A 26,456-nucleotide genomic window follows, 5' to 3' on the forward strand; every position below is an offset into this window, starting at 1 on the left:
GTGCGGAGAGTTTTGATATTAGGCGAAAAATCAAGAAAAAAGCAATCAATTTGTAAGTTACAATTCACGTTAATGTGTAGATCTGTTGTAAATTCAAGTAATTGACTCTCGCATGAGAGGCCCTTCCTAAAACCATGCTGATTAGTAAAAAAGAATTTGTTAGTCTCAATGTGTGTGTAAATCTGTGAAGCGATATGTTCGAGCAATTTGCAGGAAATGCATGTCAAGGAAATGGGACGATAATTTTCACACGAGTTTCTGTTGCAATTTATAAATACAGGTATAACTTTTGCCATCTTCCGGTCTGTGGGAAGGTGAGGTGACCGTCGCAAGTGACTGTCTGAATATGTGAAGGAGAATTTTGCTTGATACTGATGCGGTATTCTTTAAAGTCTTTGAGTTTATACTATCTACGCCGCATGAAGAAGACATCTTAAGGTTATTTATGAGAGAAGAAAGGCCCTCCAAAGTGACTTCAATAGGTTCCATGTATAGGTAGCTGAACTCTGAAACACGTGGTATGTTTGCAGTGTCCTCCTGTGTAAACACAAAGCTGAAAAATGAATTCAAGGCCGATGAACATTCGCTGTCTGGAACAGGCTTATTGCTGCTGTTTTGTAAGGACACCTGATCGAATTCGTTGTTCGGCTTTATTATTTTCCAAAACTTAGTTGGATTGTTCCTGAGTTGCTCTGGAAGATCATTAGAAAAACATTTCTTCTTAGCTTCACCTAAAGCTGAGCAGTACGATTTGAGATGAGCTTTGTAATTCTGACGCAGCTGATGTGCAAGCTCTCTTAGCAATACTATACAAGCGTTTTTTTCTTATTCCTGATGCGCTGAAGCTTTTGTCTGTACACTGTAAGAAATGTGTGTCAATTAACAGGTATTTTTACTGAAATTTTCTGTTGTCGTACAGAAAATATCTGTTTTACGCCCTTAACAGAAACACGTTCACGAAAAAAACAGTAATTTTCTGTTTCTGGAGCCGCTACCCCGCCAAATCACCGAACGGTTGGTCACGTGGGCACCTCCGCTCAACAAAAAGTAAATTGAAAATCACTTGTCAGCTTTTATTAAGCACTTCGAATATTTTAAGCGCCAAAAAGTTATTGCGCCTAATATTTTTCCTCAGTAATAAAAGCATTATAGATTCCGCGGTCTGTACTTTTTCTGCGGTCCTGCATTCACGCATTGGCGCCAAGAACGTGAACAGCGGCGGTACCAGCGTGCTGCGTCGGGGATTTTCACCGGACAGACTGTTCGCACACAAGGTGAGTAGTGCACATTCTTACCGGCATGAATGATACACTTTATGCTATCTTTTGGAAGTCTTGTTGCGGGCTTGTACTGCTAATGAAAGAGAGCAAAAATGAATCGCTGAGGGACCTTGCAAAATCTTGAGTGGACGGATTGCATTAGTTAGCACTAGAGTCGTTAAGACTAGGGGTCTCCCCAACTTGTTTGGAATGTCGTAATGCGTTTGCGAAGAACCAAAGGCACGCCTATATTTGCGTTCTGCGCGAATGCTAGAATAGCGTGCGCACGACAGTCGCTTCACCACCGATTCGTCACTGCTGCTTTATTGTCTGATAAAGGGTACTCAGCGCGCAGAAGAGAGAGGATGCAAGTGAGCAACCCGGTAGAACACTGTAGCTTACGGGAAAATGAAAGATGCAGAAATTTCGCTTTGCTAGCAGGTATCCGCACTACAATATCCGAGTGAGAAAACGCGGGAAGTTTTTAGGGTTGCGGAACTCGCTGTGAAGTACGTACAGCGGTGAGCACTGTTAGGGTGAACACGCGAGCGCGTGGCCGACGGCACTATCAGCGCCGCGTAACAGCCATCGTTGGAAACATTGCACATGCGCAGCATGTGCTTTGCGAAACACTCTTTCCACCGCACGCATCACGTCATCGATACGCTTGTTCGTCGTCTGCTAGCCGCATTTTTTGTTCGCTGAGCTGATACCTTCTGCATTTCAAGGTCCATCTGGATTGAAGATTGGCGCGTGAAGGAAAAAATTGAGTGAAAGAGGGATAATTATTAAACTTTTTATTCAAGAAAATTGCACTTTTGCAATTCAAGTTAAACAAGACCATGAGAACAAATATAAAAACATGAGCAAATCTAATAGCGAGTCATGTGACCACTTACAGCAACGACTGCAGCTATTCTGGACGGTAACGAGTCGTAAAGTGATCGAACATATTCCCGATCGGCTTTCAGCCTTTCCCACTCGTTGCTGACTTGCGCCCACAACTGGTCCGAAGTCGCGGAATAAAGGGGCTTCCTTGCCTAAGAAGCTTTCAGACGGCCCCACACGTTTTCTATCACATTCAGGTCCGCTCCTTTCGGAGGCCATTCCAGTAGCTGCATGTGCTGCTCCGCCTGGAACTCCTTGACAGCCCGCGCCGTGTGTATCGGTGACCGGTCCTGTTGGAACAGGTAATCACCGTCTGGGAATAAACTGCTCGCATATGGCAACAGCACATTGTTCAAAATGTTGCAGTATTGTTCCGACGATAAGTGTCCACGTATACGTTGCAGGGGCCCTAAACCATATCTTGAAACAGCACCCCACACGTTCACACTCGATCTCCCACTGGCAGAAACACCTTGCACGTTGTCCGGGTCGTTCCTGCGTGGCATTGTGACGTTAACTAAAACAATTGCTTTTCAAAGCAGGAAGTTTGCCTCACCGTGTGCCTGGTAGTCTCCAAACACGCAATCTTTGGTCTTGTCGCGTCGAAAACGTCGACTCATCCGAAAAGATGACGCAACCCCACTCTTCTGATGTCCATGCTTCGTGCAGCTCAGCGAACTGCCGTCGTGCGTCCTTGTTTGCCGCCGTTAGTAGTGGCTTCTGCGCTGCGACGCGACTGCGAAGGCCCGCAGTACGCAGGCGACGTCGAACAGTGGTGTCCGAAACGTCCAAATCCAAGTCCTCGCGTATTGCTGGGGCTGGCAAGAAAGGGTTACGAACAGCAGCTGCAACTATGAGGGCGTCTTCATCGTCTGTGGTAGCTTTAGGGCGGGGCGCGCGGGGTGCATCCTGAATGCGACCTTCATACTTGTAGGCTTGAATTATCCTGTTCACAGTCTTCAGGGGCCTATTAACTAAAGCGCCAATATACCGCTGGGAATAACCTTTCAGGGAAAGATCGACAATTGAGCGCCGTTCATCATCGGGAACCCTAGCCATAATACGATCTGGCGACAGAATGAACGGCTGCGAAAGATGTTTGGTTGTTTTATATACGGCGTTGCATGCACAACAACTTTGAAGGGAACGAATAGACACGCCCCCATAGATATACAAGTTTTTTTGTCTTGTTCTGTTCAAGCACAGATGTTTAAAGAAATCTTAAAATGCAGGATGCATGGGCTTAGAAAACAAAAATGCGGCTAGCAGACGACGAACAAGTGCATTCATGACGTCATGCGCGCGGTGGAACAATTATTTCGCGGAAGGCGTGATGCGCATGCGCAATGTTTCCAGTGATGACCGTAACGGGGCGCTGACAGTGCCGTCGGCCACGCGCTCGCGTGTTCACCCTAACAGTGCTCACCGCTGTACGTTAAAAAGCGCGGGGTCTGGAAACTCGTTTCTCGTGCAAGTAAAGGTCGCAAGGATATGTTGTATATCTTTATTTTTTTATTCATGCAGACACTAGTAAAATCCTTGACTATGTTGAGTTCGCGAGATTTAACATTGCGCGTTTTAATTTTTGATCGAAATAGCGTTGCACGGGTCAACGCATTCGGAAGAGTGGAAGGCACTGCCCGTTTATTCCGTTCGCTTGAGAAAAGGAATTAATCATACCCTTGCTACGCGGCCGTTTCAAATGCCGTTCAACCGAATGCCATTCCACTCGACTGCCGACTTTGCGCTGCCATACGACATTTTTCAATGATACTCAGTCGACATTCGAGATTTTGACGTTGCTTTGAAACGCGAGCACCGTCTGCACCGACATAAGCCATCGCGTCGCCCATAACTATTAGGAAGCGCCGATGCGATCGCTCGCCTTAGGAACACTTGATAGCCAAGTTGTTGACATCGCATAGGAGTCGCGCTGGCGAACACTGCGTACTCGTAACTAGCGGAAGTGGGCCGTCGTCGATTAAAATTAAAGCATTTGGCAAGCGTTTATTGTTGGTGACTTACGAAGTATATACATATGAAATGTAGCTGCTCGTTCCACTTATTTATGATACGGGTAATGTATCAAACAAGCACAGCCATCTGAGCCATTGTCGTGGGTTTCGTTGAGCCGCCGATCTGTTGATGATAGGTCAGGCGACCCTCTTGTGACCGGATTTGTCGCTTTGTTAGCCCGACAAACCTGTCGCACTACGATGACATACGTCTTTGGTCATGCTGGTGTCATTGTCGGTCTAGTACTGATGGGTGTGTCAGCGACGGTTTGCGACCGCGTACTGACCGCTGACGACCGCGTTCGTACACGCTGAAAACGAGCGAACAAAAGCGCAACTCGACGGCAGCAGCACCATTGCAATAAAGCAAGGGAATGTTGAAGCTTTTGAATGCGTTTAGAAGTCCTCGTGAAACACTACGGGAGCCTGTAAAGGCAGAATGCCATTTGAACATATCCCTGTAGCACGGGTATAAAACTGTCATATTCACGTTTACTGCGAGTATATAGGGACGTTCGCAGGGCATATATTAATGAAGTTTTTGGAAGTTCCATCAGTAGGGCTATCTCTCCCACAATTTGTCTTGGTTCATTCAGCTGTCAGTGATTTCACTTCCCAACTAGTTTTTGGTATATCAGTATAAACCCTCACTGAAGCATTTCAAAAGAAAATCTTGCCTTCAAATATGTCACTGCAAAATTATTTTGAAATTAAACGTACAAGACAGCAAATTTAGCTTGGAAAGGCATTCTTGGACGCCCGTTGAACAAAGCAGCAGTAGGATACGCTGTGGCCTGTGTGCGCTGAGAAACACACTGTGGCCATACTGAGGAATTTCGACCACCCATGCTTTGAATCCAGTGCTTATAGTTTGTGAGGTAGGTTTTTCTAATACATAAGAAGGTGGTAATTCATAAGATGTCATTTGGGGGAGCAACATCTAAATAAACTGAGCACGAGGTCGCGGGATTGAATCCCGGCCACGGCGGCCGCATTTCGATGGGGGCCAAATGCGAAAACACCCGTGTACTTAGATTTAGGTGCACGTTAAAGAACCCCAGGCGGTCCAAATTTCCGGAGTCCCCCACTACGGCGTGCCTCATAATCAGAACTGGTTTTGGCACGTAAAACCCCATAATTTTTTAACACCTAAATAAATTAAAATTAAGTCTAAAAAAGAAGGCTGATCAGAATTTCTAAAAATGCTGATCAAAAATCTGCTTCACTTGTGTCTCGGAAATTCCAACTGGTCATGATTCATTGGAAAGGAATTTTAACATGGTGGTATCACTATAATGATGGATTTTAAGAGCCTGCATTAAACCCACTTGTATGATACTGCTGTTGCATTTTTGCTACCCAATATTTAAAAACATGTTCCAAAGTGGGAAACGAATGTGAGATCAGTGCAGTGTGTACCGTAAGGATTATTACTTTTAAATTGCACCTCATGCAGTGTGGTCACTCGCCAATAATGTTTCGTTTGAGTAATACTGTTCATTGCTGTTGTGTTAATTTCAGATGTACCCCTGCAGTATATGTGGCTGTGTCAGCTCTGCACTTTCCGCATTTCTCAGGCATGTGCCCTTGCACAAAAATGTGAACAATTTTTGTGTCAAATGCCCCTTTCAAGACTGCTACAAAAAATTTTGCAAAGTTGGCTCACTCTACAGTAACTTCAGTCGTGAACACAGACGAGTTAGACATGCTGAACAAGAAAGCTGTGTTGCCGTCAGGGTGCAGCCTTGCGACTTAGTCTGCACTGTGGACAGCTGCATACAAGTCTGTAAAGATTATAAAGCTCTAATTGCACACCTGAAACTTCACATTGTTCAAGGAACAAACGTCACGTGCCCATTATGTACGAAAGCATACAATAAGAAGGCATCCTTTTCTTCCCATCTTTCACGTTACCACGGGAAGTACCTTTGCACAGTACCAGATGTGGAAGTTCAAGAGGCTATGCCTGTTCCAGCAATTGTTACCCCTCCACATGACGCTGAACAAACTGAGAGCAATGTATCTGAAGAGGAAGAGCTACGTAATACACTGGCACCGCATCAAGGTAGCATGCAAGAAACCTGTAAGAACCACGTTAGCACTGCTTTTGCCCATCTGTACCTGCGACTCTTATCTGAGCGCCATGTGCCTTCATCTACAGTTCAAGTTATTTGTGAGGCTATATATGACATACAGAATGCAAATGCTTCAGCAATGGTTTCCTGTCTCAAAGAAAAGCTCAGGGAAAAAGGTGTTGGCAGTGATGACATAGGTAAGCTGATAGATGAAACATTTGAAAGTGACTATGTTTTGGCACTGCATCGAGCACCAGATGGTGTGTTCAGGACAGAACATAGCCGTTCCTCTTTCTTCAAGAAAGAGTTTCTGTATGTATCGCCTGTCGAAATATTATTGGGAAAAAACAAGAAGAACAGGAATGCTACCTTTCATTACGTTCCAATTCTAAGTACACTTGAAGCCATGCTGGAGAATGAAGATGTGATATCACAGTGCGATAGGATGCTGCCTGAGACCCCTGGTGTCCTGAAAGATTTCACTGATGGAAACGTGTTCAAGTCTATTCCACTTTTCAAGGAGCATCCTGAAGCACTGAAGCTTATACTATTTCAAGATGCATTTGAGGTCGTGAATCCAATTGGTTCCGCAAAGAAGAAACACAAACTTCTTGCTGTTTATTTAATCCTTGGTAATCTCTATCCATGGTTCAGATGTGCACCTCATTCTCTCAAGCTGTGCTTGCTCTGCAATGAAAATGATTTTGCACATTTTGGGCAGGCCAAAGTGTTTAAGCCTTTGCTCGATGATTTGAAGAAGTTGGAAGCTGGCCAATTTGTAACTTCAAGCGGAATGCGCTTGTTTGGCACTGTGACTGCCATCCTTGGAGACAACCTTGGAAGCCATGGAATTGGAGGCTTTGTAGAAAACTTTAGCTCTGCAAGTCACATCTGTAGGTTTTGCATGTCTGAAAGAGCTGACCTTTTTTCTCCAAATGCACTGTCAGGTGTTTCACAAATCAGAACACCGGCCAATTATAATAGTGCTTTATTAGCCCTGCAAGCCAATGGTTCAAGTATAGAAAAAGGAGTGAAGTTCAATTCCTTATTCAATGAGCTGAAGTATTTCCATGTATGTGCACCAGGTCTCCCTCCTTGTTTGGCACATGATTTATTTGAGGGTATTGTTTCATTTGACCTTTCTTTGTACATGAAACATTTTGTAACGGTTCTCAAGTGGATTTCTTTACAAGACCTTAATCAGCGCATAGCTTGTTTTCATTTTAAACATGGTGATTTGGCTGACAGACCGTGTGAAGTTCACCTCAAAAAAACACTAGGAGGACATGCTGTGCAAAATTGGAACATGTTGCGCTTTCTTCCATTGTTCCTGCTTGGTTCAATTCAGTCCACTGAAAATGAAATCTGGCAACAGGTTCTTTTGCTGTCTGAAATTGTCCAGCTTGTTACTGCACATACGCTAACACTCCCCATGGTTATGAGGCTGCAAGACATTATAGAGGACTACATGACAGGCAGAGCAAATCTCTTCCCTGACGTTGCCATGAAACCTAAGCATCATTACCTGCTTCATTACCCTTTTCTGATTACGCAGTTTGGCCCGCTGATAAAAATGTGGACAATGAGGTGTGAAAGCAAGCACAGCTATTTCCGTAAGTGTGCAAGAAATTGCCAGAATTTCAAGAACTTGACGCACACACTTGCTGAGCGCCATCAGCTTTATCAGGCATATAAAAACACGGGAAACGGTATTCATGGCTTATTAGTCAATAGTTATTCATTCTCTATTGAGCTTTGCACACCAGAAATACAAAAAGAAGTACGCGAGGTGATCCTTGACGAAGATAATATAATCTCGGCTTGTCAAGCTACTATCCACGGTCTTTTTTACAAGCAAGACATGCTTGTCGTTATGAGGCGGGTGGACGGTGTGCCTGTTTTTGGTGAGATTAGGCTTATTCTTGCCACTAATGACAACTACTTTTTCTTATTAAGAACTGTCCACACAAGATATGAGTCTGCTATGCACTTCTACAACATCATCAGTAGTGATGGTCCTTTCAAATGCATGAAGCTTGAAAGCCTCCTTGATTGGACTCCGTTGGTGCAGTACAAACTTGCCCGCAACAAGTACCCTGTTGTTGTGTTGAAGCATGCTATATTAGATTTTGCTTGATTTCATGCTTTTCACAGGAAGAATGGACTTGGAAAAGCATATTTCCAGCTGGCTGCCACACTTGGACAATGAAGTGATGCAACTTACTGTACAGAAACTGCTGGACTGTGGTGTTCAGTCGCTTGAGCACCTCAAGTATGTAGTGGAAGCCGACCTAATGTTCCTGAATGTGGTCAGTAGACGCATCCTGCTCGAAAAGTTCCAGACAGCTGCCTCACCAGCCGTGCAAGTGTCCATACCAAAAGGAAGTGAAGCTTCTGTGAGCCTGTTGGGCCAGGCTTTTGATATTCCATGGGACGCATTTCCACCCGAACTCGTAAAAGCATGTCAAGAGGGCAGGCGTCCACTGAAAAGTGATCTGAATGAAATGGTTAGGACACTAAGTGACAGGGTGCTTGCCTGCCATCAGAAGCCTGGGCGCAAAGTGCTGCGAGCCATTGCGAGTGAAATCGTCAGCAAGTTTCCAAGAACTTTTGAGGACACCCTCAACGGCACCGTCATTGCTACAGGATTAGAAACGCTTCTATGGAAGCTGGAGAATTGCATTATAACAAGAGAAGGCGCAGTTCTGAGTGTTTGAAGCGGTGTGTTTCAGAAGATGAAGAGTTCACCACAAAAAAGCCACAACTCCAAAAAGATTCTTATGGCTGTGTAGCCTGGCAGCCTGATCTTCCGTCCATGGAAACAGCTGAAACTCAAGAGAAGAAAAGAGAAGAGTTGCAAGCCCAATTTAGGCTAGCTTCCCCAAACAGTTCTCGAGTTCGTCACAGAGGCAGTTGATCAATGCCAGCAGAAGCGTGCTGTACGTGAAGGAAAACTGGCCTTTCCTCTTTGAAGAAATGCACATGTGTTCACATATCAATGTACTGCTGGGGTTCAGTGCCTCTCAAACATTTGACGATCAAATCAAGACTGTTGGGCGACAGGTTTTTAGGTATGCTCACAGCTTAATAAAAAGGCGAACGTGAGGACATGCCTAGAGCAAATCGAAAAGGCCAGAATTGAACTAAAGACAATGGCTGTAGAGTACGAAGCCACTCCCCTCCTCCTGCTCGCCATCTTCGATGAAGACTGCGAGCTCTTCTGTAAGGTAGTCGAGGTAAGCATTGCAATCTTAGATCAAATCAGTGCCTGTCCGCCATGGCATCTCACAGCTCTTGCGTCAGTTTTGTACATATAACCCTACATAGGATACCATATTGTAGTATTATTTATTGTCTAAATTACTATTACTATTTGAAGCTAACATTGTCAAATACGATTAGAGAATGCAGCATTGTGTAAAGCCGGGTGCAATTTACGAATGAAGCAGTAAATGCCCCTCAGGAGCTAGTCAATCATGACAGATTTTCATGACGTGGTTATTTCTCTTTGACCTGTTAGCATTACATTCCAGGGGACTGGCAAGTACAAAGCGATTAATTGCTGGTTAACCAGATCAGCTGCAACGCCATGAGTCTCTTGACATTACTGGACGGAGGGCCTCTTTTGAGGGGCATTTGCCACTTCGTTCTTGAGCTGTATTTGACTATAATGTAACGTGCGTCCTGATACGGGCGGCCTGCTCAGAACCGGTGGTGTCTTACTGTGGATGTAGCCCTTGGCTGCAGCGATAGCCGCGCTTAACGCTTCTTTCCCTTTTTTATTGCTCTTCACATTCATTCTTTTTCTGTACTTTTACCATTTCCACATCCCTTGTTTCTGAGTTTGTCTTGTACTGCCACAACCGCTGCGAGAACCGTTGTGCAGAGAAATGCATTGGCATTCCAGTTACTTTCTTAACAAGCCCTTGTTTCATGCATTGAAGCACAAAATTAACTGGAATGCCAATGTATTTCTCTGCAAAGTTCGGGAATGAATATTTCGAAACTGGTGTCATCCTGAGAATTCGTTCCAAGTGGATCCGCCTTGCGAATGCCACAGCTACAATTTGTAAATTGCAGTATGGGCCAAAGGTAATCAGTTATAAGCATAATTAGTGAATGTTTGTTAATTAGTCGATTATGCATTTCAATTTTTTGTGCTAGTGATGTCCCCCTCTTCGAGTGGACCAGCTCAAGAACTAGAACTGTGCCATCTGCCACAGGCAACCTTTAAACATTTTTAATGTTCGCTGAAATGCCTGGTATATATATAATATATACATGGTGGCCCATCCATCATGCACAAAAATTTAAGAATATTCAAATGCCACGTAGCTGGACAGAACCGAGGTAATGTTTGCCGTCTTTTTGAGGTACTTAAATTATTTCTTGTTCCGCCTAATTACATAATTAGTATTATTTCATCAACTTCTGAAATATATTTAAATGAAAAGTGTCAATAAGAAAATTGTAGAGCAACATGAAAAACTTTCGATATAGCCTTCTGTTGCTCAATACGTGCTACGTAAAAATTTTTCCGATTGTGAAATTGCCGCACGACTGGCTGCTCAAGGCACTTTGCGTGTATTTTCAGGCTTCTTTCATGCTGGAAAAAAACTTATGTAGGACATATTCAGCAACAGTAAGCTGTAGTTTTCCGTGTTGCTCAACAATTTTCTTGATGACACTTTTATCGAATATTTGTAAAGTTGAATAATTATTTAGACTAAATATGTAAATAGGCGGAATACAAAACTTGAGTATCTTCAAGTGAGGGGACGGCAAACAACATTACCTTGGTTCTGTCCAGCTACGCGGCATGTGCATATTTTAAAATCTTGGTGCATGATAGTTCGTACACCTTGTATTAGTCCCAGTATTGTAAATAATTAAGCCAACATGTGTACATGCCTATGCTGGTTTTCAGGGCTTTAACATGTCGTTGACACCTATTTACATATAAGCCAAAGCATTTAATTCACTATAGACTCTTGGGGAAAACATCACGAGCTTGAGCAAGCACTGAAATGCCTTATTTGTACTTATGCTTGGTCACATGCTTACTTGTAACCTGTGTATACTTTCAGCTTTCCCATGGTGCTGCTCTGGTGGACATTCTTATATGCCTTTAATTTTCTTTTACACCAGGAATGCGCCAGTGATGAAGACCTTGGGGACATGCCATGTTCTCCTTTCATCATTGCAAAAGGTATTTTCTGTGGTACCACACCCGGGCGAGCATTCCTGATTTACTACTTCTTTTGTGCAGGAGGCAGTTTTATTACTGCAAGGAACTTCACCATATGCATTGACACCCTGCCAGTGATACACGCAACAAACCCATGCCAGGCATTCCGGCTCATGTTTTTCGCACACTTTGCATTTAATCTTGCGTACCCTAAGGACACAAGCCTCTGCTTGGAGTTCACACAGCGGTAAGTACCGAGTTCACTTGTTAACTGAGCTGTGATTACCTTTCTTGTTTTGGTTGTTACACTTCTCACATGTGCAGTGATGATAAAGTTATATAGACATATTCATGTATCATAGGACCCTTTTATGATATTGCTGATAAGTACGAAAGCAATCTTGAAGCAGGAAAATGTTTGCTGAACCCAAACAACTAATCAGCTGTGGAATGAAATTTGGAGGCTGCTGCTGCTTGGTTTCTGCCGCTAGTAAAATAGGGCTCAAAGGAAGTTCATGTACATGCATAGAAAGGAAACACTGAGAAAACAATTTTTTTCTGGAGTTTGTGTTCAACCACTTCTTGACTGATTTGGCTGTACTATCGGCATTGCATGGTGCTCAGTTACTAATATCGATGGCTTGGAGTGGGTGGTACTGTTGCTTCTGAGATTCTGTAGGAGTGTGTGGCTATTTCGGTGAAATTATGGACACTGCTCACAGAGGTCATAGATATTTGGCCAAGGCAGCACAGGACCCAGAGGGGTGATTTTGCTGGAAAGTGTGTGTGTGCATTCAATGCCAGTAATCATTTGGTGGTCAGGTAACCATTAATATTTATGGGTAAATTGGAATGTGTTGTCATGCTGATTTTATGCGTCGTGGATTGTGCATCGCAGAAATTGCCAGCATTCTTTTTCTATTGATGAGTGTGAGGAGTTGTGTGCATAAAATTTGTGATGGTTTGATCGCATTTCCACTACAGTTACTGAGGGCATATTGGTATAATGCTTTGTTTCTGCTGGAGGTCTGGCAGCTGATGTGGTTCTGGCATTATCTGGCATGTATGCTATAGCTAGGGTTTGAACATCCCGGCTTTTATTTTTTGATAATTCAATGGACTGTCTTTGGTGTTTGTTTCAGGAGGCATTTTTTTATAAACATTATTTCATGCAAACATCTTTCTGTTGTTTATCAGTAACATAATGTGAAGTGTTTCTGCCGTAAAAGATCAGTGTATGTATATCTTGACCCTTTTAGTACAATCAGTCAACTCAGAAGTAATATATGCACATAGTTATATCACCGTCGCAAAAAAAGTGCCAGAAGCTAAATGATGCAGCAATCAAGACTAAAATGCAATTGTACTTCTGAAAACAGTTTTGTAGCATTATCAATCGTGGCAAACAGAACATGACGCTTTTTTGTGATGCTTATGCACATATTCACGTTAGTTTCCTGTGCTCTTACTTGAGTGATCATAGAGGAATCTTGAAGAATGAGAAAAAAACAAGATGCCACGAGCAAAACAAAAAAACGGTGAACTGTAATGGCAGCACATCAAGTGCAATCTGTGATAGAGCCCACACCCTTTTGATAGAGTGGTGACAAATTTCCATTGTTACAACTTAACATGTGTGCTGTCACCAGTATTATTAATGAAAGATAAAGCCATGTTGCTGTGTTCTTTTCCATTGCATGGTGGCGATATGGTGATGGTGATATGGCTGATATGGTGAAGCATTCAAAGCGACATGCTGATTGTTCACATTATTTTCAATGATGTTTCTGCGGTCTTTTTTGAAGTTCTCTGACTCGCCGAAATGTACATTCAGCACATGGGATTTCGCATGCAACATCTGAGAATTAGTCTTTGTTTAGCGTTTTTGCCTTTCACCTGCACTGTAGTTATGTAGTTAGCGGGTTGGCACATGCAAAGCGGGTGTGTCATATTAGCGTAATATAGACACTGGCGTTTGACTGATGCCTGGAGCATGTGAGATCGCAGCCTACTTCTGGGTGCTTGCAGTCAGACATAGTGCTGGATGGGCGTGTCTGCATTCCATTCAGCAAGTAAAGCGCCCAGGATAGCCGCACGCGAAAAACATTCCCTAAAATATGTTCAAATTCATCAGCCTCGTCTTGTTTACTACAGATTCTTTTCACTGAGTGGAAGAGTGAGGCAACTATGGAACACTTGTGAAATGGCGCGTAGAGATTTCAAAACAAATGTAGCAGCTGGTGTGCGTTTTCTGAAAATGTTGATTGTCATTCGTGAAGATTCTCGGAAGATGAGCGCATCAAGGAAAGACAGGCGGCTATCATCGCCTTCAAAAGTAAACTGCATTACTTGTTCCAGCTTGTTCAGGTATTTAGCGAAGGGATCCACGGGTTATTTATTTAAGATACAGAAGCGGCTGTTCATGTACCTCATACTGCATGGCACAGGGAGGTAGTTGAATGATTGCATTTTAATTGTAAAAAATGGATTCTTTTACTCGACATCTCATCATCAGCCCAGCTATGCAGCTGCAGGGCAAAGGCCTCTCTTATATTCCTCCAATAAACTGTTCTGTTGCGGCTGCACCGAGCTCATCCCCGCAAACTTCCTCATTTCATCTGCCTACCTAGCTTTCATGACGCCCCCCCTGTTACATTTCCTTTCTCTTGGACTCCATTCCATTGTCCTAACAGACCAAACGGTGATCTTGTCTTGTATTATATGCCCTACCCATGCCCATTTCTTCGTTTCGATTTCAGCTAGGATATCATTTACTTGCGTTGGTTCCCTGACCAAATCAGCTCTCTTCCTGTCTCTTAACGTTACACCGATAATTTTCCTTTCATTGCTCGCTGGGCTGTCCTCAATATTTCAATCCTTTTTGTTAGGTTTCTGCACGACGGGTTAGTACACTCAAGGTACAGCTGTTATATACTTTACTCTTAAGGGATATTGACGAGCTGCTTGTTATGATTTCAGAGGGCCTGCCAAATGTCTTCCACCCTATTCTTATTCTTTGACGTATGTATTGATGTATTGTGAGGCTGCCACCTTTTTTTTGTATGCGTGCTGCTTTCGTGGACACTCATTCAGTGGAACACCAGCTCGCATGTTGAGCACTGCACTCAACACCAGCTACCCAGAAGTGTATCCTCAAGAAAAAAGTATATAACAGCTGCATCTTACCAGTACTTAACTACGGCGCAGAAACCTGGAGGCTTGAAAAACGGGTTCAACTGTCATTGAGGACGATGCAGTGAGCAATGGAAAGGAAAATGATAGGTGTAACGTTGAGGGATAAGAGAGCAAAGCGAGTCAGGGAACAAACGCGGCTTAATGACATCTTAGTTGAAATCAAGAAAAATGGGCATTAAATAATGAAATCTGCATGGGCATGCCATGTAATGAGAAGGCAAGATAGCCGATAGGCATTAATGGTAACAGACCGGATTCTAAGAGAAGGCAAGTGCAGCAGGAGGCGGCAGAAAGTTAAGTGGGTAGATGAGATTAAGAAGTTTGCGGGGATGACGTGGCTGCAGCTAGCACAGGATCGGGTTATTTGAGGAATATGGGAGAGGGCCTTTGCCCTGCAGTCGGCATAGTCAGGCTGATGATGCTTACCCAGAAGTAGGCTACAAACCTATGCAATGTAGGCATCAGTGATACCTGTGTGATGTGCATACTGCACATGTGCAAACCTGCAAGCTTATTAGTGCTTGTGAAAGACAAGCAAAAAATATTTCGCAGGTGTACATGCAAAATTTCGTTTCCCAACTGCATACCGACGAGTTGGGGAATGTTAAAAAATTATTGAAGGAAATACGTGAACAATCGGCGTGGGGCTTTCAATTCTCTTAGCAAATGTTTTATTGTGAATGCACTGCTGCTGTCCCTCCCACGGGAATGTGGCGTCAGGGTGAAGCCTCGTGCTCCGTGAGGGTGAAAGGGAATGCCAGGTTGTGTCCATCAGCAGTTGACGTATGGTGGTGCTTGTGTCAGCGATGATGTCAATTGAGAGATGCAGCCACGCCAAGGTCTCTCTCCCGCATGTGCCCTTCCTTGCTTGTTTGCGAAAGTGTGTCTCCGTTCCCGAGAACTGCACGCTTTGTCAATCCCTGTTTAGCATGCTCCCGGCTGTTAGCTCCCGCTTCCCAGGCCGAGCTCCAGGATTCCAGGGAGGAAAGATGTTAGATGCCAGCAAGAACCAATAGGCGTGTTTGTTGTGCTGACAGCAAAGGCAACAGAGGCAACGAAAGCGTGAGGCTAGACAGATCAAAGGACTAGCACTAGATGATGTAAGCAAAGTGAGCTCGGCTAGCGGAACAATGTGTTCGTCGCCAGCACCGAGAAGTAGATGCAGGAGCCTGTCATTGCATGCTGGATGCGCATAGGCTTGAGTGTCAGATGCCCAGCGAATAAGAGAAGCAACGCAAGTGAGAAGCAGACACTGTAGCGAAGAAACACCAGCGAGAGGACGAAGCATACCATCATGCAAAAGGCATTCATTGAGTGATCAGTGGAGGTGATTACTTCACGTTACACGGGTGGAAGCGTGCCATCATGATCTTGCACAAACAAGAGCAGCAAGCCTACGGGAGCCTGTCAATGAAAGGCGAATGCATTATTGCGGCAAGTTCTGGTAAACCAGCGGAAGGAAATATGGAATGCTCCGACGCAAGTTTAGATATTTCAATGCTACAAAATCGCAAAAGCAAGAACGTCATTTGGAGAAGCTTTTATCATAAAAGCATTTGGGCAAAATCACCACTGCTTACACAAGTTGCTCGCATCAGATTGTTAGATAGTCTGTCCAACATTTTGTTTCTTCCGGTCACTGTCCTAGTGAGGCACAGGCATGGGTGCTTACAAAAAATGTCAGCATCATGGCTACATCTCGAGCCGTTAAGTATGCAAACAGTCCATACACTGAATCACAAAGGTTGAAATCTGCCACCAGTCTGCAAGATCTTGGGGTTCCTTTGTGCACTGTACTTAAAGCAATACACTTCCACTTAAAGCAATCCACATATTTCCCCCATTGTGAGCAAGGCTGCTTTCTCAGAACTGAACTGTTAGTTGAGTTGCTTTTTGGTAGAAGCTCTTTTATTTTCCACCATGTACCTTCCTGACAACACTGGCTTCCATGGGACTCCTGATTTTGAGCCTTGAAAAAGAAAACATAATTACTTGTGTGAATGTTAATGATGGTAACTATTTTTCTAATGCCATAACGGCAGCTTGCCAATGACTGCTATAGCAAAGGTATTTTGTCTTTATTATGTGAGGTCTGAGAATAGTTTCAACTAACATGTCACCAAAAGTTTGAGCCCCATAAGAAAAATAAAGCAACAATAGATGTGGAGGTACCACCAAGGCTGGCATTGCTCCCACTTGTCAGATACAGGTTTGCTACTAATGCAAAGTTTTGCTTTTTTGTATTTTGGTTTATGAAGGCTTGAGTGCTTCTTCATATTGCCACTATAGTCAGATACAATTGAACATTGCGGCGGCAAATGCCCCCCCCCCCCCAAAAAAAAAAACCAATGGCATCGACTGATTGTCATGACTGTGTGGTTAATTCACGTACACTTGCTAATACATCGCACCAGCCAGCAAGGGGAAGGGATTACCACAAATTAATCAAATGCGCTGCAACATCATGGCCGGTTGATGCCTTCGGCTTGAGAACTTCCTCTTTGTGGCATTTGCACCTGCAGTCTTGAGTTGTATCCCACTATAGAAGGTAATTGTGTATTCCAACACTTTTACTGTAGCAGCACACACATCACTTCATGCTGCCTCAATAAATTGGCTCCCAGTCAATTGTGAAAGGATTAGTGATGAGAGGTACAGAATAGTTTATAGCTGCATTTCACGTGAAGCTTTCTTGATGGGTGCATTGTAAGCCGCAGATGGTTCTTTTGAAGTGCATCTGCAGTATAGTGTATATTTGGAAGTTGCAGCGTGTCTGTGCAGCATGTTGCACAGACACGCTGAGGTATGCCGACTTGCTTCGACGGCCACTAAGCATGATAGTGAAAGTGCCTTCCTTGAAGCACACTTTAAGCTCACCGTAAGGCAAGATACTGAAAATAGTTAATACTTGCATTACAAAGGTTTGAATGTGGGCCAAACTAGTAGTGTTTGGAGATAGCATAACACTGAAAATGCATGGCTTCCAAATTAAGATCGCAACACTCAACCAAATGTGTTACTAAAGCTACTTCCTAATTTCAGCATTTTGATTCCATCTGAGCCATCTGCTTGGTTGTTGCTTGAGGTTGTGATTAGAAAAGTTTTTCACTCAGGACAGTGGGCACTTGTATTTTTGGACAATGGAAGCTGGGTGCAGAAATGAGTAGCAGTTGTGTGAGATCGGATGATGTTCTCAAATTCACATACCAGCCTTCTCTGCAGCACAGGAGGTCATTTTAGACTTGTGTGTCATTAGTAGAGCATTAGTCATATAATAAGAAGCCAACAAGGACAGCACAGGGGAAATCACATATACCTAATAATTGAAATAAAGAAATGGCAAACTAATGCAAATGAAAGTGGTTGAAAAAACAACTGGCCGCAGGTGGGGAACCAGCCCATGTCTTCGCATTACGCGTGCGATGCTCTTACCAATTGAGCTACCGCAGCGCCTTTTTCCCATCCACTTTAGGGGCACTTATGTTTATCTACTGGAACTAAACCTGGGAGTGTTAGCCAGTCCCACACCTCACGGCCTTGACAGTGGATGTGGAACATCCTTTTTTTGTCGCAGGTGTCACATGTACGTGATCTTTTTGGGTGAAGGTAACTGGTTAATAAACTCGCACATGCTACCTGAAGGCATCAACGCTGCCGGACTCGAAGTCTCAAAAAGATCACGTACACGCGACGACTGCGACAAAAAAAAAAAACGTCCCACATCCGCCGTCAATGTCGTGAGGTGTAGCGCTGGCTAACACTCCCATGTTTAGTTCTAGTAGATAAAAATAAATCGCCCAGAAAGTGGATGGGAAAACGAGCCGTGGTAGCTGAGTTGGTAAGAATATTGCATGCGTAATGCGAAGACGTGAGCTCGTGCCCCACCTGCAGCCAGTTGTTTTTTCATTCACTTTCATTTCCAATAATTTATCATTTCTTGAATTCTTTTAATAAGTACATGTAATATCCCCTATGCTGTCCTTGATGTCTTTGTTGGCTTCTTACGATATGACTAATAAAAATGGAGCCCGCGGTCCCCTTTCTCCTCAGTTCTGTTAATTCCTGCTTCACTAAACTGCACATTTCTGTCACCCATCCAGATTAATGGCAATTTGTAGGACGAAGCACTTAAATATGAGCTGCAAACTTATTACCTGCAAATAAATTTTTTGCTCAGAGCTGTACTTTTGGGTGGCCCAAAATGGGTATGCTGATGATTCAGCCTACTTAGTCATAGAAACCGACATATTGTTAGTGTGGTGGCAGATAGTTCTAGAAAGGGACGTTGAAGACAAATTGAAGTTGGCCTTTTTTTGGCAGATTACTGTGGTCTAATTGCACACAGGCTAAAATGGTGCTTTTAAAGGCTAGAAAAGACCTGGAAACAAAGTACGTGTGTTGTCATCACTGGCTTAATTGTTTTGTAAGCAGTCTGCAGTGCATTTTCACCTCAAGTTTATCGCCGTGGTTAACAGGGGCCGCTACGCCTCAAGTCACTTCAAAATATTTGTCATGGAGTCCTTTTCGGTGTATGAATCACAAGCTAGACATAACGGCCAGGCAAATATTTAAATTTGCCTGTCCTTTTGCTGCCACACAAACGACAACAAATTGGGAAAGTGCCACAAATGGATTTTTCCTGAGAACTACAATTTGCATGGAGTTGTTTAGTTTCCTTTAGCAGCCAGTGATGGTGTTCGGTGAAGTTTTCATCCAGGTAATAAAACACTAGGCTCGTTAAAACCTGATTCAAGTGATCATTTAGGAAACATTCATTTTGGGTTAAAAGTTGCTAGTTTTGTACTGAACACTAAAGATTCCTGAAATATGGGCTTTAAAGGAATCTAACTTTGGGGTGGATGGAAGGATAGCAGTCTTGTGAGCTTCGTTATTTCTTCGAAGGAAATACAGATATTTTCACTGTACGAAGTGTAACGACATTCTATCCTTGCTTCAGGACCATTGCAGGTGTCAATCCTGGCAGGGGAACGAAGATAGAGCGCACAAAGAAAAAACAACACTGCCTCTCCCCAAAAGTTGCTTCCCTCATCACATCGTTGCAAGACTTCGACTTTTAACTGTTCTGAAACTTCAAAACTTTTTCATTACACACAGTTGGGCAACTGACCGACTATATTTCTACTACATCGGGCTCTTCTGTAAGTGTTTCAATATATACACCATTGTCATTTCTTTTCATGCACTGTGATAATGCAAATACTCTGTTTAATGCCTTATGCCTTCTTACTTTTATCTGACTGCTTCATGCAGTAGTAGTGTCAAGCAAGGCACAATTTTCCTTATTTGTATTTTTGGAATTAGTTTCATGACCGGTTGTATGCATTTTATTGTAATACTATTTTGATATGTATATTATAGTTTCAAGATTGGAACGTATAAGCAGAGTGAATTAATATTTTATGGTTACACTGTGATAATACAACAGCTTGTCACATGCCTTATGTTTTGTTTGTATCTCGGTGCTTAATGCAATACTAGTGTCAAGCAAGGCGTAGTTTGCCCAAGACACCTTCCTTATGTATAAACTTGTCATTACAGTTTAGTGACTGGTTGGACTTATTGTAATACTACTTTCTCCATTGTATTAAATATATTTTTATATTGTAGTTGTAAGGTTGAACGTACTAAGTAGAATGAACCAATATTTTATGGTTACACTGCGAAAATGCGAACGCTGTTTTATTCATGCCTTGTGTCTTGTTGCTTGTATCTCACTGCTTAGTTGTAAGGTTGAACGTACTAAGTAGAATGAACCAATATTTTATGGTTACACTGCGAAAATGCGAACGCTGTTTTATTCATGCCTTGTGTCTTGTTGCTTCTATCTCACTGCTTAGTTGTAAGGTTGAACGTGCTAAGTAGAATGAACCAATATTTTATGGTTACACTGCGAAAATGCGAACGCTGTTTTATTCATGCCTTGTGTCTTGTTGCTTGTATCTCACTGCTTAGTTGTAAGGTTGAACGTACTAAGTAGAATGAACCAATATTTTATGGTTACACTGCGAAAATGCGAACGCTGTTTTATTCATGCCTTGTGTCTTGTTGCTTGTATCTCACTGCTTCATGCAGTACTAGTGTTATGCAGAATTGATGCTTGTTAGGCGAGTTGGTGGTGCGTAAGTGCTAAAACAGAGTGAAGCAAGCCGGGACAAGAAAGAGCACACAACACGAGCGCTGACTTTCAACTGTTTATTTCTTTCTGTTGTCATGTATAAATACGCACAAGAACCACCAGCATCAAATTGAAAGCATAGCCGATACAACTCAGCTTTTTGCCGATTGCCAACGATCTAAAAACATGAGTTCTTTTCTGATAGTTCCAGCGATGCCACGCTCACACACCTGTTAACTGCACATGTAATATTCATTGCCTCGATAAGCTCCCTAACCCGCTAGTCCTTGTGACAGTCGGTAATCTGACTCTGTTCAAACAAAGGCACGCATGGCCTAGAACGGCACCTTCACCTAGATTGAGTGCTGCATTGACGGTAGTGCAGGCTACAATGGTTACAATGTTAATTAGAGCAACCAGGGCCACCTCAGCCCGCACTGGCATCAGTGCGGCACGCAATCGGTGACGGAGCCATTCAATGCCATGTGTGCCTTTCTTTGAACAGTCATATCAACCGTCGCAAAGACGAGCGGGTTAGGAAGACTATCGAGCCAATGAATTTTGCATGTGCAGGTAACAGGTGTGAGCGTGTCATCGCTGGCACTATGAAGAAAAGAGCTGGGGTGTACTGGTGTGTGTCAGTCACCCTGATTCTTTTCAGTTTCAAGCTGGCGGTCTACGTGTGTATTTAAATGGGGCTACACCAAGGAATAAACAGTTGAAAGTCCTGTCTTGTTTCGCTTTGTTTTAGCAATTGCCGTCAAGCAAGACACATTCTGCCAATATTCATAATTTTCCTTATGCGTATAATTGCCATTACAGTTTCGTAACCGGTTGGATTTGGATTTATATATTTATTGTAGTAGCAATATTAGAAGTACCAAGTAGAGTGAACCAATTGGTTGCTTTATGGTTACACTGTGATAATGCAAACAACCTGTTTCATGCCTTATGACTTGTTGCTCGTATCTCACTGCTTCATGCAGTACTAGTTTCAAGCAAGGCACAATGTGACAATATGCACTATTTCTCTAATGCATATACTTGCCGTTACAGTTTAGTGACCGGTTGTATACTCATTGTGTTGAACTACTATTTTAATAATTATTTTATTTTGCAAGATTGGTTCACCCTACTTAGTACGTCCAATGTTTTCGTTATACTGTAAGAATGCAAAAAGCCTTGGGCATGCCTTATGTTCTGTTGCTTGTATCTCAATAGCTGCTTCATCCTGTACTAGTGTCGAGCAAGGCGCAATTTGTCCAAGACACTCTCCTTATGTGTATACTTGCCATCACACTTTAATGACTGGCTTTCTTCATTGTACAGGTATTACTATGTTCTGTGTTGCAATCATTGTATTTTATTACCATTTTAAAATAGATCATATGTGCTCCTGCATACTTGCCATTACTGCATATTGCGTGTCTTTTTGCTGTATACTTTATTTAGCAGCTGTGCTACATAGGCAGTGCAGGGAGGGCAATTTTTTTTGTCATTTTACTTGGGTCACCAGTCTACCATTTACTTTAATCACATGATGCTGGAAAGCATAGTCAAAAACTAGTCATAATGACATTGTTTACTATTGCACTTGCATTTACCAACGTTGTTGAATACTAACTTGCCATTTCTAGTAACATAAAAGTAGTGAAATATTTCATTGTGTTTAAACGTGGCAGCAGTTGCAATGTTTTGTATATGCCTTTATGTCAGTCATTAAAGGTGGTGTGAAAGAAATAAAGTCTCTGAAATGACAGAAAATAGAGCTTCGCAGAAAATGTCATGAAAAAAAAAAGCTGTGAAAGAATAGAATATTTCGTGACGGAAAATGGAGCTTCACAGCATTGTTCTGTTAGTTGCCGACTGAAAAAAGAACAGTGAAATAACAGAAAAACAAACAGGAAACTGAATTTCACAGACATTTTCTATAAGTTGCACGCAGAATACCTGTGAAATGACAGAAAAGGTAAAAACAGAAAACATGACATAACAGAAGCTTTCTGTCAATTTCACAGGAATTCTGTTAGTCGCAAATAGAAAAAAGCTGTGAATTGACAGAAAAAAGTAAAAACAGAAAACATAGTGTAACAGAAACTTTCTGTCAATTTCACAGAAATTCTGTTAGTTGCAAACAGAAAAAACCTGTGAATTGACAGAAAAAAGTAAAAACAGAAAACATAGTGTAACAGAAACTTTCTGTCAATTTCACAGAAATTCTCTGTTAGTTGCAAACAGAAAGAACCTGTGAATTGACAGAAAGAATAAAAACAGAAAACATACCGAAACAGACATTTTCTGGCAGGCCAGCTGCCAGAAAATTTGTTTTTTTCAATAAAAATTTTTTACAGTGTGGCAATTGAGAAACAACAAGATGAAGACTTTCAAAATAAATGCGTTACTAAATATGTCTAGTCTTTAATGTAACCATAACTTAACGAGAGGTAACAACCAAACCTAAGCACTCACACGTACGAAGCTAAACGATAAAAATGTAACCGTAGAGAGAACCAAGCTAAACAATAAGATTAACTGTACCTCTCGCTACGCACGCCCAGGCATAACTGAGTTAAGCCACAGCCAATTTTTGCCTGCCCCCGTCGGTATGTTCTGTGTGGGCATGTTCATCTCCGAATAAACTGATTTGATGTTGATGAGTCGTTGGATTCACATCAGCGCTTATCTCAGATATGGAGAACCATACGTGTACTTCGCGTATAACCACAACAACGTGTTCCTTTCCAATGTCTCGCTTTGCACCAAGGTCGACGGCAGATTACATTGCTGAGGAATTTTGCGCCAGACTTGCCGGCTTGCAGCCACAACGCGATCCTTACACCGTGTATCACTCCTGTATCTGGGGACTCCCGTATGGACGCAATGTTTTCGGTGGAGGAGCTTGAAGCGACACTGGCTACTTGCTGGCACACTTCGTCACCTGGGCCGGAGAGACTGAAAGAAGCCAGGCTCGGCAATCTTGGGCAGTAAGCACGACTCATGCTACTAAACCATTACAACGAGTCTTGGCGCGACGGTTTGTTTCCACGTGAATGAAAATGCAGCGGCTTGGTTAGACTTCTGAAACTTCGTAAATCCCCACTAGAGTTGCCATTCTACCGCCCCATCGCTCGGGCCAATTGCACCGAAAAATAATAAAAACATGGTTTTGACGCGCCTGAGATGGTACCTAGAAAATTACAACATGTACCCAGATGCTATGGCTGGCTGCCAGCGGAGCGCTGATCTATAGAAAATGTCGTCGTTTTTGTAACGCTTGTCGAACGTCAAAAAGTCGCGGTTTCGCTAGAAAGGCGAAGCATCGATTGTGACAGCAAATTAGCAGAGAGCCATACGAAGTAAGAATAGTACTATCATCGGCCGTATCGAATAGTAAACATTCGGTTGATAACTAAATTAACAAGCATGGTGTCAGCGCGCACAGCAAACATGAATACATCACACTCGATGGCCGCGGACACTCACTGTCAAAGCGCTGGCGTGAGGAACCGTGGCTGCAGCGGCGAGCGAAGTGACCTTCGTGCTGTTGTCTATCGCTTTTAACGCAAACTGAGCGCCGAAAACACACAGCACGCACCAAGCTACGAGCTGCTGACGCACCTACAGACTTACCCCCAACGCAGATCACTCTCAAGATACGGCCGCGTGACCGCGTGCAGCTGTCACATACTCAGTTGCAGCCGGAGTAAAATACCGCCCCCCTTCCCTCCCCTCGATGCCTTGCAATGTTGGGTGCCTCGTGCGCGGCTAAAGACAGCGCACTTCTTCCTCGCTTTCTTCCCTTTCGCACGGGCGAGATTGAGCCGCGCTCGTTGGCTCCCCTCGCACGCCTTCACTCGCACATACAGCGTAGGGCACGTGGTGACGATGTTATCGCCCTTGGACTATATACGGAACCTCAGGACGATGGTGACGGCAGAAATTCGCCTATAGGTTCCATATAATAGCTGTCGCAATAAAACATCTCAAACGACTCACTGCAGCATTCTTCTTTGACATAGGAAGGAAGGAAGGAAGGAAGGAAAATAAGAGGCGAAAGACAGAGAGGTTAACCAGGTTAAGTGTCCGGTTGGCTACTCTGCACAGGGGAATGGGGTAAGGGCAGAAAAGCTTACAAAACAAGAGAAGATTAAAAAGAAAAGAAAGAGAAACGCATCAGTCCGCATATTCTATAGTTTTTCATTAAGTCCTGTTTCTTTTAAAAAGCGTGCTAGCACTTTTAAAGCAGTTCGTTCCGACGTCGGCTGGGACCAGGGACCAAGAATTCTGGCTTCCGTAAGGGCACGGCTGTCTATCTTGTCGAGCGTGGTGCTGACGACTTTCCTATGTGCACTAAAACGACGTAAATCACACAGAAGATGTGCTATCGTCTCTTTGCACCCGCAAGTTTCACAATCTGGACTTGTAGCCATTCCGATAAGATAGGAGTACGCGTTGGTGAAAGCTACTCCAAGTCTTAGGCGACAAATGAGAGTTACCTCCCATCGTGGTAAGCCATGTGGAAGGCGGAGCATCAGATTAGGATCCAGGGAACAGAGGCGCTGGTTCTTCAAGTCCCTTGAATTCCAGTGGGCTAACGTGAGCTCGCGAGCAAGCGCACGGAGCTTTCGTGCTGCGCGTCTGTTCTGGACATAGGGATAGCGACGAAATCGGTACTGGTATGTGAAGATCGAGTGGCTGCGTCCGCTTGCTCGTTTCCAAAGATACCACAGTGACTTGGCAGCCATTGAAAGACGATGTCATGTCCTTTGTCAACTGTTCTTTGACATAAAATGTGCCTACGACAATGCAGCACATCATGGTATTACAGAGGCTCTGATTGAAGCTGGAATTGGCGGCCGCACTTTTTAGTGGTTATGCATTTATGTGACCTACAGACATTTCTTCGTGTTGACCGAGGATGGCGCCACGACTTGCCACGAAACATTCCGTGGAGTACCGCAAAGCGGGGTGTTGAGCCCGACACTATTCAACCTAGTGATCGTTGGCCTTGTCCGATGCTTGCCGAACAATATCAATCTTTGCTGATGGGATCTGCATGCGGGCGTCTGCTGTAACGCAACTGCAGGTACGAGCAAGGCTACAAAGGGCAGCTACGTTAACATCGTTGTACTTGCAAAAACAGAATTTAGAGCTGTTTTTATAGAAATGCTGCCTTGTTGCATTCACTCGGAACGCAATGATGCCTTACCCTGTAAGTGTCAATGGGCAAGCAATTGCAAACGCACGGAAGGACCGCTTTTTAGGAGTGATTATCAACCGCGACCTACCATGGAGCCCGCACGTTTCATACCTAAAGAGGATGTCAACGACAATAACACACCTCCTCAAATTTCTCGGCGGAAAGTGATGGGGCAGATCGGTGCGGTCAGTCCTGCAGCTTTATAATGCCTTGTTCCTCGGTTTCGCAAGATGCAGCCTCACTAGGCTAGGAAACACAGGTAACACAAACCTGCGTGTACTCCAGGGACTAGAAGCTCAAGCCCTAAGGACGTGTCTCGGACTTCCGAAGTGTGAATCTACAGCAACAACGAATGCCATAGCGTGACATCACCCACTATCAACGTACATCGCCACCGACGCTCTCAGGACGCATATTCGGCACGTTGTCCGACTACTTTCTCACTATATTGCCTGCAGAAAGGCCATATGCAGCTTTCAGTCGTATAATATTGGCCAATC

The 26,456-nt window shown here is 43.5% G+C and overlaps 2 protein-coding genes across 2 annotated transcripts; both read left to right on the forward strand.

The window, feature by feature from the left end:
* Positions 1-1,213: 1,213 nt before the first annotated feature.
* On the forward strand, positions 1,214-8,954 carry LOC125939786 (uncharacterized). Its single transcript, XM_049655221.1, has 2 exons — positions 1,214-1,274; positions 8,392-8,954. The coding sequence occupies exon 2, from the start codon at positions 8,397-8,399 to the stop codon at positions 8,952-8,954; it is 558 nt and encodes a 185-aa protein (XP_049511178.1). The 5' UTR covers positions 1,214-1,274; positions 8,392-8,396.
* A 393-nt stretch (positions 8,955-9,347) lies between these two features.
* On the forward strand, positions 9,348-20,456 carry LOC125940272 (uncharacterized). The gene is made up of 4 exons (XM_049656235.1): positions 9,348-9,473; positions 11,386-11,446; positions 11,507-11,672; positions 19,578-20,456. Exons 1-4 carry the CDS (start codon positions 9,390-9,392, stop codon positions 19,696-19,698), a joined length of 432 nt encoding a protein of 143 aa, XP_049512192.1. The 5' UTR covers positions 9,348-9,389; the 3' UTR covers positions 19,699-20,456.
* Positions 20,457-26,456: the final 6,000 nt, after the last annotated feature.

Source organism: Dermacentor silvarum, chromosome 9, assembly GCF_013339745.2.
Source record: "Dermacentor silvarum isolate Dsil-2018 chromosome 9, BIME_Dsil_1.4, whole genome shotgun sequence".
NCBI classification, from domain to species: Eukaryota; Metazoa; Arthropoda; class Arachnida; order Ixodida; family Ixodidae; genus Dermacentor; species Dermacentor silvarum.

Excerpts from the sequence above, each read along its gene's own strand:
- LOC125939786 (XM_049655221.1), top strand. The coding sequence starts at position 8,397 with ATGGACTTGGAAAAGCATATTTCCAGCTGGCTGCCACACTTGGACAAT.
- LOC125940272 (XM_049656235.1), top strand. The coding sequence starts at position 9,390 with ATGGCTGTAGAGTACGAAGCCACTCCCCTCCTCCTGCTCGCCATCTTC. Across the intron at positions 9,474-11,385 it reads TCTTCTGTAAGGTAGTCGAG|GAATGCGCCAGTGATGAAGA; the intron begins GTAAGCATTGCA and ends CTTTTACACCAG. Across the intron at positions 11,447-11,506 it reads TCCTTTCATCATTGCAAAAG|GAGGCAGTTTTATTACTGCA; the intron begins GTATTTTCTGTG and ends TCTTTTGTGCAG.